Here is an 11,953-nt window from a genome sequence, read left to right on the forward strand (position 1 = left end):
GGGTTTGAATTCAAGCTTCAAATTAGCTGGCGGATTGGCATTTGCATCAACAGCAAACCAAATGCGAACGTTATATCCTTCATCAACGCTTGCCTCTGGGTAATAATATAGTCTCTTAACATAGCGTGGAGGGGTTCCAGAACTAGACGACGCCTGTACTCATATTTGGAATCATATTTGTTAACATTGTCAAAGAAAGATGCTATATTAACGGGCAAAATTTCCATATAGAGTGTTTAAATTTTTAAGGGATGTTTTGATTCCTTTGCCTCTACTTTTGGAGCTCCTATCAATTCCAACAAACGTAGATTATATACCTATTTAGTATTTCTTTGATTGACCAAGTGAGGATAGGGTCCTCTCTCATATATTTTAAAAATTAAAGTAAAATATTGCACAGACTAATCACATAATGAAAATTCTTATAGAATGGAGGAGCTAATTGTTGTCAAAAACATATATCAAAATAGAATTATAAAAAAAAAGTGATAAATAGAGTGCCCACTCCAACCTAAAACATTGAAAAATGCCAATTTTAGTAATAAAAAGTGAACTAAGAAACAACAGAAAAGAAATCAACACTAGGTAAGATCACCATAACTAGGACCTTAATACTTATGTTACATTAAAACCAAAGCAACTCATTTAGCAATGAACATTGTAGCTTTCTCATCCTTCACTACATTAAATCTCTCCTGCTTCAAAGAGGACTCCTTAGGCCTCACAGCTCTAGCACACTCAACTGCCATGAAGGAAAAAAATTCTAAATTGTAGAGACCTCTCAAACAAGTGCTGCTGATCTCCTTTCAATGATTTAGACCACTTTCATAAAATCAAGACCATAGAATTCAAACCGTAAGATTAAAAAAATGCACTAATTGTCTATCTATCAACCTCCTCCTCATCCATGCCAACCTTAAACTTATCCTAAATATAATAACTGCCTGAACCTTGGAGAGCTCCTTATCACCCATTAGTAGAAGCACATTTTCAACAAACATTGAGAAATGTTGGCTGAAGCAATCCACAAAATCACACCCCAAAATTTCTAGAACAACCTCCATAATCTCGTCTTCTGGGAAAAGAAGACCTTCCTAAGCCTCAAAATAGTGATATCCTTGCAAAAGGCTATTTTTCTAACAGACACAAGGAGTTGTAAGGAGGGCTCTATGACATGTTGCACACATATGTAGTATGCGTCAAAGAACTAAGAAATGAAAGGTCAATTATTCCAAATAAAAGTAGTGAACACTTGAGTGGTAATCAATGATTGGGTATGCCAAAACATTAAAATGACTTGCAATTCATCATTTCTATGCACACAATTCAATTAACGACAAGCATTGGGGAAATCATTTCCAATTAAGGTTAGCAATTTCGATCACCTTGATGGATCCTATCCACCTTTAGCCCATGGAGCTAATCAATGCTCATGTTGGATAAAGAATCTACCACCACATTTCCTTATGTAAAACATTGTTGAATGGAATAATTTGGAATGGCGCACAAAGTGGCCCTAGCCTCCCTCAAAATAATCTTAATTCTTTAGTTCAAAGAATATTGATTTCTTAAACACAAAGTGACAACCGTAGAGTTGCCTTTAGGTCTGACATTGTCCAAATTATAAGCTTTGATCATTGGGAGGTCAAGAAGTAGAGCTTCAAACTTTGTGGAATTTCTTTGCTACCACTTTTAACATCTTAGTAGAGGAATCCCATATAATGCAGCTAGTGGTTCCTGAAGATGATGATCATTTGACTTGGGTGCAATTAGAGAGAGGGTGGGAGGCTATGCAAAGCCTGTGAATTATACTATCAATATTTGTTTAAGTTTCTTCAAAATCTTTGAATTTGATTATGGTGCGAATCGGTTTTTTAAATAACATGGAGTTTTTATAAGCTTCAAGTTCCAGAATGTTGATTATTGATTTTTTTTATAGAAAAATTTTGATAAAAGAATTCTTAGCTTCAACAACGGGTGGCTTAGTCTTATTAATAGATCGGTTTTATTGAAATTTGTTATCTCTAGTCTTCCTATGTATTAAACAATAATTTATCATGCTCTAACTTCTACCCTCTTAAGTTGCATAAAAGAATTGAGAATTCATAGGGAAAGAAATATTTTCTTTGGTAAAGATTCATCAAATCAATTAGAAACAAGTCTCAAAACAAAAATGCATAGGAAGTCTAGGTATCTATATTGCTATTGACATGACCAAGGTTGTTGGGCTGTAGCACATTTGGAATTTGATAAACCCTCCTACAAGTCTTAGGAAAAATATTTTGGATTATAAATGTGGAGATGGTTTGAATGGCCTCATTTTTCTTAATAAAAACATTTCCATTTGTCAATGGATGAGCTCAAAGGGTTCTAATGGATAGTTGAAAGACACAAGACATGTTGAACATTTTGCAAATAGGGTAGCAATCTAAGTGGGCTTGATCTTGTGAGAAATTTTATGGTTAAGTGTGCTTGAGTTGGAATGATATTGGGATGGGTAACCTCTCAAGAACATCACCTAGATACCTGACAGCTAAGTAGGCTAATCATGTCTAAGAGATCAAGTTAAGTGAACTTCATCTTGGATGAAACACTATCATTAAGCATACTTAATTTGAAATAATATTGAAATGAATAAATTTCATAAAAATCTTATTGCTTAACCTATGTAAGCATCAACTAAATACAATGAATCTTAAATAAACCATCCTTATTCATGAGAAACAAATTCATGAAAACCACTACTTATAAAATACAAATCAATTAAATCGAATCAAAACTTATATAAACCCTAGGGATTGACACACTGTGAAAATACCTTATAAATGTGGAGATTCGGATATTGTTAGACTCAACAAAGAGAAATCTGTTTCAGCGTGAACATTAAAGCAGAAAAATCGTTGAAAAGAAACAAAGTGAATCCCCAAGTCTACACTAAATACTCTGATTACAAGTAAAATGCTATAATTTACAGGTTTGAAGGTCATTACCGTTTACAGGATGGGAGTGTACAGAAATAGTGTAAACCTTCTTGTCTCGCATATGTGGAATTGATGTGTCTGCAAATGGTTTGAATTCAAGCTTCAAATTAGGTGGCGGATTGACATTTGCATCAACAGCAAACCAAATGAAAACGGCAGATCCTTCATCAATGTCCGCCTCTGGGAGATAATATAGTATAGGGGTTTGAGAACTAGACGACGCCTGTGCTCTCCTGTAAGAACTAGACGACGCCTTTACTCTCCTGTGCGGTGGAACATAAGCCATCTTTGCTTATTCAGCAGTATTATTGCATGGCAAGGAAAATATTGCAGACGGGAAACGCAGGGGAAGTTGAGCATTGTTAATGCTTAAAAGTGTGAAAAAACAAAAAGCAGGGGGCGCGTGAAATGGAAGCTATCAAACTTTTTAATTTTAGTTTTTTTAGACTAATTTATTCAAACCGAATCATCCATGCTTTTCACTTTTTTTTTTTAAATTGTTGAGAGAACAAATAACTTCTACGTACTTGAGTTTTTAAGTACCTTTTTTTTTTATAAATCAAGAAAACCAGGAGTTCTTCAAGGCAGCTCAAGAAAAACACTTGCAGTTGGTTAAAAAAAAAAGTATAGAGAACAAAGGAAATAAGAGGGAAAAGAGTATGTTCGCAATAGTATGCTGATTTCTTTAATACACAAAGGTTTGAAGGTGTGTAAGCATTCTAAACTTGTGAAGAGGGTGTCAAATACCTTTGCAACTAATCATTGGTATGACAAAGAGTGTAACGCTGTTAAAAAATCTATTAAAGGGAAAGACTCAAATGAGGAAAATAAGTTAATATACAAGCAATTGATAAAATAAATTAAAAAATATATATGTAATTTCAAGAAGGAAGGAACTAATTGCTTTGGGGAAACACAATACCAAGGGATTTTGGAGGGAGTTACAAGAAAAGAAAAAACAAATAGAAAATAATATCACGGATGCCTAGTGGATGGATTATGTGAAGCTCCTCTAAGAACAAACAAATGAGAAAATGAATCCACGCACAATTGACACTTTAGCTGAGCATTTTTCAGTAATAGACATCAAACAAGGTATAAAGAATTTGGCAAGTGGTAAAGCACAAGATATTGATGGTGTACATGCAGAATTTTTAAAATGGGGAATTGACCTCCCAGCTCCACATATATCAAGAAGATCTTTAACAAAGTTACCCAAAACATCTTTCTACTTCAATGGACAACTAGTGTTGTTATTCCTCTCCACAAAAGTGGAGACATCGAATAACCCTTCTAATTACCATACTATTATGGTCAACTCTCTCTTTGGAAAGCTTTTTGGGAGTATGCTAGAATGTAAGATCAATAAATGGGCAGAAAAAGAGTGAAAAGGGACTAGAGGGTAGGTTGGTTTCTGGCCTAAACACTCCACCATTGACCATTGCATTACTCAAGGCATTTCATTGAAAAAGTTTGGGACACCCAAGGTGAAGAATCATTTTGTTGCTTCGTGGATTTCAAAAAAGCTTTTGACACCTTCCATAGGGTTAAGCTTTGGTTTAGAATGGAAGAAATTGGAGTTCCAAAAGAGTTTAGGGTTGCTATCCACAAACTGTAGGAGCAAGTTAGAGCTAAACTCAAAACTAAAGATGGGATGTCTAAATATTTCGGCAGTGACATCGAGGTCAAACAAGGGTGTCCTTTATCTCCTACATTGTTTGTCTTATATATTGATAAACTTAAAGAATGGTACTAATGGGGAAGGTATCCAGTTGGTAGGATACATGGTGAAATTGATTTTGTATGCAGATGATCTTATTCTTATTGCAAAATCCGCACAAGGGTTGAGAGAGCATTTGAAGGCTCTTGAGTTATTTTCTCATGAGGTTGGGATGCAAGTGAATACCAGCAAGACCAAACTCATGATCTTTTCTTTGAAAAAGAAGTAGCAACGAGTCAATTTTATATTCGAGGGCAGCCCCTTAGAGGTAGTGGTGGAAAACAAGTACTTAGGAATTGATTTTCACAATGGGCTCAGTTGGAAAATATGTAGATCAAAGAGGATCCAAGGGGGTTGGAGATCTTTATACCTTCTTCAAAATAGATGTAGGAAAGCAGAGTTGTGGAATTGGAAAACTAAGGAAACCCTTTTCCATTTGTTAGTGATTCTAGTTATCCTTTATGGGTGTGAAATTTGGGGGAATAGCATGTCAAACCTCAAATGGAGACAAATAGTCAAGTCAACAATACCTTATGAAGTTAATTTGGTTGAAGTTAGTATGTACCCAATTGAGGCTTTGGTGGCCATTTGGTTGTTATGCTACTTGAAAAAAGGTAGAAAGTATGGATAAGCATTGATGACCCAACTTGATTGTTAAAGAGGACTTAAGTCATAGGAAAAAGACTTGGAAGAAACGAAATAGTTAGTGGATGAACAAGTGGGACATAAATTTACATGACTTTCCCAGTAGCAAAGAGGAGATAAAAAAGTGGGTGTTAAGGAAATTCAGGAATTCCATGTGGTCAAACCAACTAGGTGAGAAAAAATGTACTATAGTAAAGAATTCAACCCTACTTGGGAGCATGATGAAAAAGAATACTTGAGATTCACGATCAATGGAAAGGCCAAAATTCTAATTGCACAATTAGGGATTGGACCTCATCATTCGAGATGTGAAACTGGTAGATGGAAGGTGCCAAAAGAAGATTGGGAAGAAAGAACATGTGTTTTTTGCAGCAATAGGGTAGTAGAAACATAATGGCATTTCATTATGGAGTGTGTAGCATATGAAGACATTCACAACGGGTTTGATAATGAGTTAAAAGTGGAAAGTTTGAACGAGATTTTTGAAGACTCAAGGTTGCACAAAACAATGAGTCTCTTAATCAAGATTCACAAGAGAAGATCCAACATGGAAAAGAACTTGAAACTGGGCTAATTTGGTGCTTCTGGGTCCTTTAGGCCGCTGGGTCTCATGGACATCATTAAAATTCCTTCATTCATTCATATGCTTTTAAATTTTTATTTTTTATTGCTCGAAAGAATAAGTGAGTTTTAATTGTTTTTCTATGGGATTAAAATTGGAGTCCTAAATTAAGGCTACACAAATAATTGACCTTTTTAAATAAAGTGATGAGAAGCATCTATTGCATAACTTTTTTTTATTATATAGTATTTGATAATCATGATGCTTTAACTTTTCATTTTAGTTGATGTAATCAAACATTTTGATCTCATAAGTATTGATTGCTCATAAGGCTTATTATGTCTTAGTTACGTAGAAAAGGATTTTTGTATTTTAGATTATTTATAATCGAGAAAGGGAAGTTTGGTGAATATTGTAATGAAATAAATATGTAGCAATGAAATTAGTAATCTATGGTGATTTCCATTTAAATTTAGGTTTATTTGATAAAATCTCTTTAATGTAATCATATATAGACAAGTGGCACACTATTGTGTTCAATTTGATTAAAGCCTTGATCAGGTTTATTTGTTTCTCTTCCTTTCCACTTCACTTATTTCTACTTATTCATTGTTCACCCCTTATGTATTGAATAATTCATACTTATCATACATTTGTTCTTGCTTCAAGATTGATGTTTCCTTACCCAAGTTCATTTCCACACCACTCAAGATTGATCTAATAACACATAATAATGAACCTCAAATTTAAACTCCCAAACTAAATTGCAAATGTGTATTTTTGGATCTAACTATGTAACATTTTATGCTATCAACTTTTTAGATTTGTGATGCCACCCCTATTATGACCCTAATAACCTAGTTCCATGTTCTATTTGTACATTCATGTTTTAATATGTTCTATCAAAGTTCCCATATTTTAAGGTGTACTTATAGTTCTACCATAGATATGATGTTGTCATATTGATTGGGGTTTATATATAGATGTTCAAAACATAGAGTGGATGATGTTGAGATTAATTAATTATGTGATGTTTTGGTTAGATTAGAATATATTAGTGTGAATCGTTCTTTTTCATTTGTAGCTTATGTGTTATGTTGTCTAGTGTTTGAAACCGTGCTTGAAATTAGTGTGGCCATTTATATTGTATATCATGGGTGATTAACAATTTATTAATGAGATGTTACAATTAGATTCTATATACTTGATCTAGGAGTTCAATTATGGTGATGATATTACAATGATAATTCAACATATTAGATATATGAGGATGATATTATTTAGTTTCTTATGGTGGTGATTCTTTATGATGCATATTCATATGGTTAAAATTGATTCAATGAATGGTGATGGGATATGATTATTGCTCCTTAGATGCAATTCATTTGATAGAATTTATAATATTATCTTATGCTATGACCATATGATTCATGGATGCATTATTGACACCTATTACAAGTGTGGAAGTACATGCCCAAGGACAATTGAGATTGAGCTCCTACTCCTTATTGTGATTCCTCAGTACAATCGATCCTCTCTCATATGGGGGATATTAGATCGTTCATTATTGTTGTAGTTGTGTTTCATTTCATATATGTGAGTTTGAGTATGTTTTGTATATGGTGTTATTATGTTGTAATATTAATTTATTTTAGAACCTTTAGAGTTTCTAAGGTATTAAGGGTGCTAGCTTGTGATAATTTATAATATTTATAATTTGTGTTCTTTAGGCTTTTATTTGAAGAATCAAGGCTCCTAGAAAAAGAAACTAAAGTCCCTAGGGGTATAGTATAGGTTTGGGGGTATTTTTAAAGTGTTATATTGCAAAAATTATGAATTTTACCCATTTTAAATATAGGATAAATTGTCTTGCATGACTTTGGAGAAGTGGTTAGAGAGGATAAGATTTCTCTCTCAACCTCTTTCCTCCCAAGAGGTGGAAGAGAAAGGGTAGGTGGATGGTTTAGGATGTAGAAAAGTGGCATCATTCTAGGGAGTGGATGGATGGAATGATGAGTGACCACTTGGCCTCATCTCATCCATTTTCACACTCAAACCCCTTGGTTATAAAATAAGGTATGGATAGTGTAGAGAAAAATTTTCTTGGCCATTTTTCTTTTCAGAATTTTGTGAAGGGTGGGTTAGAGAAGCAAGAAAGGAAGAGAAGGCAAGGATGGAGATGGATTGGGGCAAGTTGTAGAAGATCTATTGATTAAGGTAAGTTAAGTTCTTCCATTATTGTTTGTCTTTTACCTTCAATCTATTTCTTATATTTGATCTTCAATATAGTGTTTGTATTAAGTTATTAGTGTGGTTTTATGAGTGTTGGTGAGAATCTTGGGAGTTTTATGCATGTGTTTTGCGAATGATTTTCTTCTTACATTATTTCACTTTGATCGAATTGTTTTGTTTTGTGTTGAGGAGAAAACTTATCTTTCCATGGGGAAAAGAAAGAAGATCTCCTTGGGTTGTCAAAGGGTAGGGTGTCACACTCTCAGGGAGGGGTATGAGTACCCATGGTAATTTTATGTGGTGTGAGTACCACCATTCTATTATGTGAATGTTACTTGAAGGGGTACAACTACCCATAACCATCATTCTATTATGAGAATGTTACTTGAAGGGGTATGAGTACCCATGGTATTATTATGTGGTATGAGTACCACTGTACTGTTACGTGGAATTTTATTTGTTATATTTTTATGCTTGAGATTGGGGATTGAGATATATAAAGGAGATTTGATGTATAATTTTAAATATAATACCTCGAGAGGTGCCCCTACACCCTTTCGAGGGTGAGAACTATATTCTCCTTATGTGGGTGTGATGTGTGGAACCCATAATGTTATTATTGTGTGAATGTTAAACTCTTCTATTGCACTATATTTGCTCGTAGTCACCACTTGAACCGTATTTGCTAGAGGAAGTACTTGTTTAAAGGGAATACAGAAGGGTCCTCTTGGTGGTGAAGGAGTGTTGCTTGAATGTGGGTCTAGTGGGGTTGGGTTATTTCCAAGCTTGGTATGTCATCAATCATTGGTTTTTTCTTGCTCCTTGAATTGTAGTTGCTTCTATTTTTTATTCTAAAAATCTTATATCTTAGAATATTTAGGTTCATTATCTTTCTAAAAGGTAAACACAAATTCTACAACTTTATTTACCATATTTGCACTAGTTTCTCCCATGAATATGTAATAATATAACATCATAGTGTTCATAGGTTGAGATGGAGATACTTGGTTGGATTGCATGATCTATGTAGGCTTGTACATTGTATTATAACTAACCTCTAAATCATCAAATGTTATGTGTAACCTGCATCTATTATCTCCAAGATTGATGTCATATAATTCACACACATTTAAAATTTTAGCCTAATTTGGAAGGCTTCCATTATTCGATTTAGTACTCCATTGTCTCTTGGGTCTTTGTTGCCAAAAAAAATTATTTCAGAGCTTTGGTTATTTTGGATGTAGCGTTGTGAGTCATGGTTGGAGTTAGGTGTTGCATTGTATACATTTTATTGTTGATTAGAATCAAGACTTAACCTCAATTTTGTCATTTCATTTGTCACTTAAGAGAGCATATTTTTAACAGATTCTAATTCAAAAGCCAAAGGTGACCCAAGTTCCTTGTCATGATTGACTTGTTATTGAAAGAATGGTACTTTGGGGGCTCATGGCTTGGGAATGTTATCATTGGAAGTGGTGCCATTTGAGCAGTAGGTATGGGGTTCAAAAGTGGAGCATGATTTGTCATTGCATTATTTGTGACTAGTATCTAATTATTCACCCCTAGAGGACCTAAAGATAGTATAGTCCCATAAGTTCCTCCACCTTGAGGATCTATTTTATTTGTGATAATCACTACATGACCATAAACCTTTTATAAAGTGTCTATTTAATCTTTTGGAAGCCTTTTAATGAAAAGGATTATAAGTGGGTTCAAAACTCAAAAACATACTTGAATAGTAACGACCTCTTGCATGATACATGGTGTAACTAACTTTTTGTAAAGCCTATCAAATGAATGGTGGAAGGTTGTTATTGGCTCCTTGGACTCCTTGCAAGTAACAAATTGGTGATACAACATAGTTGGATCGATGTAGACATTAAACTACTCTAAGAACTTCTTTTCTAGTTCCAAACAAGTGGAAATTGAATTACAGGTAGGTTAAGGTACCAACTATAGGAAAACTCTCCTAATAAGGGAATACTATATAGACAAAATCATGGTGCATTGATTCCTTAATATGAAAAATATCTTTAAATATTTTTATATGTTCTTCTACTATTAAGGGGTCTCCATACACAAATTTTGTACAAAACGTTTCAGGGTTCTTGGGTAACTCATGTAGGGGTTGCCCCAAATTGAGTGATGAAATTTCATTGTTGGTGAAAAAGGCCATTTGTACAATGGGTTGGGCAGTGTTTAAGATATCTTAGGGTGATGGGGTAGAGGTATCTAGGCCTTGATTGTTTCATGGGGGTATTGGTGTAGACACTCTCACCTCTAGATTTTTCTTTATTTGCCCTTGGTTTTTAATGTTGGGAAATCTCTAGAAGATCTCCCTTCTTAGGAGTGGATCAAAGGATCCTCCTATATCTCTCAAATGAGAAGGATACTATATTTTGTAGCTTTTTGTATTAATTCCCTCCTTCTAGTGCCAATTTCATTGATTATGGTTTTAGCATGGACAATAACAAGAGGTTTGAGATGAATCTTCTATCTTGAAAAGTGAGATTTGAAGGATACTAAAGGCTAGACATTCGCTATACGGGATATGTCATTTGGAATGATATGATTATTTTAATTAGGGGTCTTCTAGTGCTTTGACACTTCTGAGTTGAATTTGGAAATTTTTAGCTTTGGGTCTTTTCCACAATCAAATAATCTATTTTTGGGATTTTTGAATGTAATCCTACAAAGACCATATATGAAAGTTAAAGGAACCTATTCCAAAATTCTATTTTAACACTAACTATGAAATAAATGGAAAAAGAGATTCAATTTTTACAAGGAAAGAAATATATGAAATAAACTAATTGAACATTGATGATCACGCATTAGCTAGCTACATTCAATGATTGAATTGGATTGAATGAAACCACATAAATATAAATATAAATCTCATAATTCATAAAAATGTAGTGAAATTATCACAAGAAATTAACTCAAACAATTGATTTTTCAAAAATCGTCAAATCATACAGCCACTACACGTGTACACATGTGACAAGTTCATCCTTAAGCACTTAAAATATAATCCAATCAGGTTATCACTTCAAGCTAAGTCACTTATGCTATCATCAATTCCATCTAAAAGGTGTGTTTGGTAAACCTATACAAATAATGAAATGCTTGAATCTAAGTTTTTATTCAAATTCACCACGTTCAACAACAAACCACACTGAAGTTGTAATACAAATTTTCTATAATGTTTGCATAAATTATCCAACCCTATGCTTAACAAAATGTTGGGTTAAATAGAGTTTAAAATGATTGAATAACAAACCCAAAGCTACAGTTTTTGGGCATGATTATGGGTTAAATTGTAATAAAAACTCTAAAAATCTACTTTAAAACTCCCTTAAAATTGAATTAAACTAAATTTGGACCTGATGCAAAAGGTAAAAGAGTGGTTGGGGATTCCATGATAGCAAAAATTTGCCTCATTTTCTTTGAAATGACAAAGAGTTTGAACTCGAGTTGGAAGTGTGTGGCTTTTTGGCAAAAACATGGCTCTTCTTGTCCTATTTCGACAGTATATACTAGGATTTAATTGCATGCAACATTTTTTTAGGTGAAACAAGTAAGTGGAGGTCCTTCCCTTGAACTGAAAATTATTGTCTTATGTATGCTACATGGTAAGTTTAAGCTAAATACTTTAGTCTCTGCAAAAATTATTGTGTTTTCTTTGTAAAGAACTCATAGAATACCAAAATCAGAAGTATTTTGTATCTACAAATGGGCCACATATTTTGGTAATGCTTGATTAAATACATTGAATATATTGTTCAAATCCTCTCAGGCATCTTAAAATAC

At 33.7% G+C, this 11,953-nt stretch overlaps 1 protein-coding gene across 1 annotated transcript in view; it reads right to left on the reverse strand.

Annotated features, from left to right (window-relative positions):
• LOC131076074 (uncharacterized) overlaps nt 1-3,407 on the reverse strand; it is a 164,157-nt gene extending 160,750 nt beyond the window's left edge. The window contains exon 1 of the mRNA XM_059213428.1: nt 2,991-3,407. Coding sequence (XP_059069411.1) covers nt 2,991-3,267 — 277 coding nt within the window. The 5' untranslated portion in view covers nt 3,268-3,407. The remainder of the gene's footprint in view (nt 1-2,990) is intronic.
• Between the last annotated feature and the right edge of the window lie 8,546 nt (nt 3,408-11,953).

The sequence above is a fragment of the Cryptomeria japonica genome, chromosome 10 (genome assembly GCF_030272615.1).
Source record: "Cryptomeria japonica chromosome 10, Sugi_1.0, whole genome shotgun sequence".
Taxonomy (NCBI): Eukaryota; Viridiplantae; Streptophyta; class Pinopsida; order Cupressales; family Cupressaceae; genus Cryptomeria; species Cryptomeria japonica.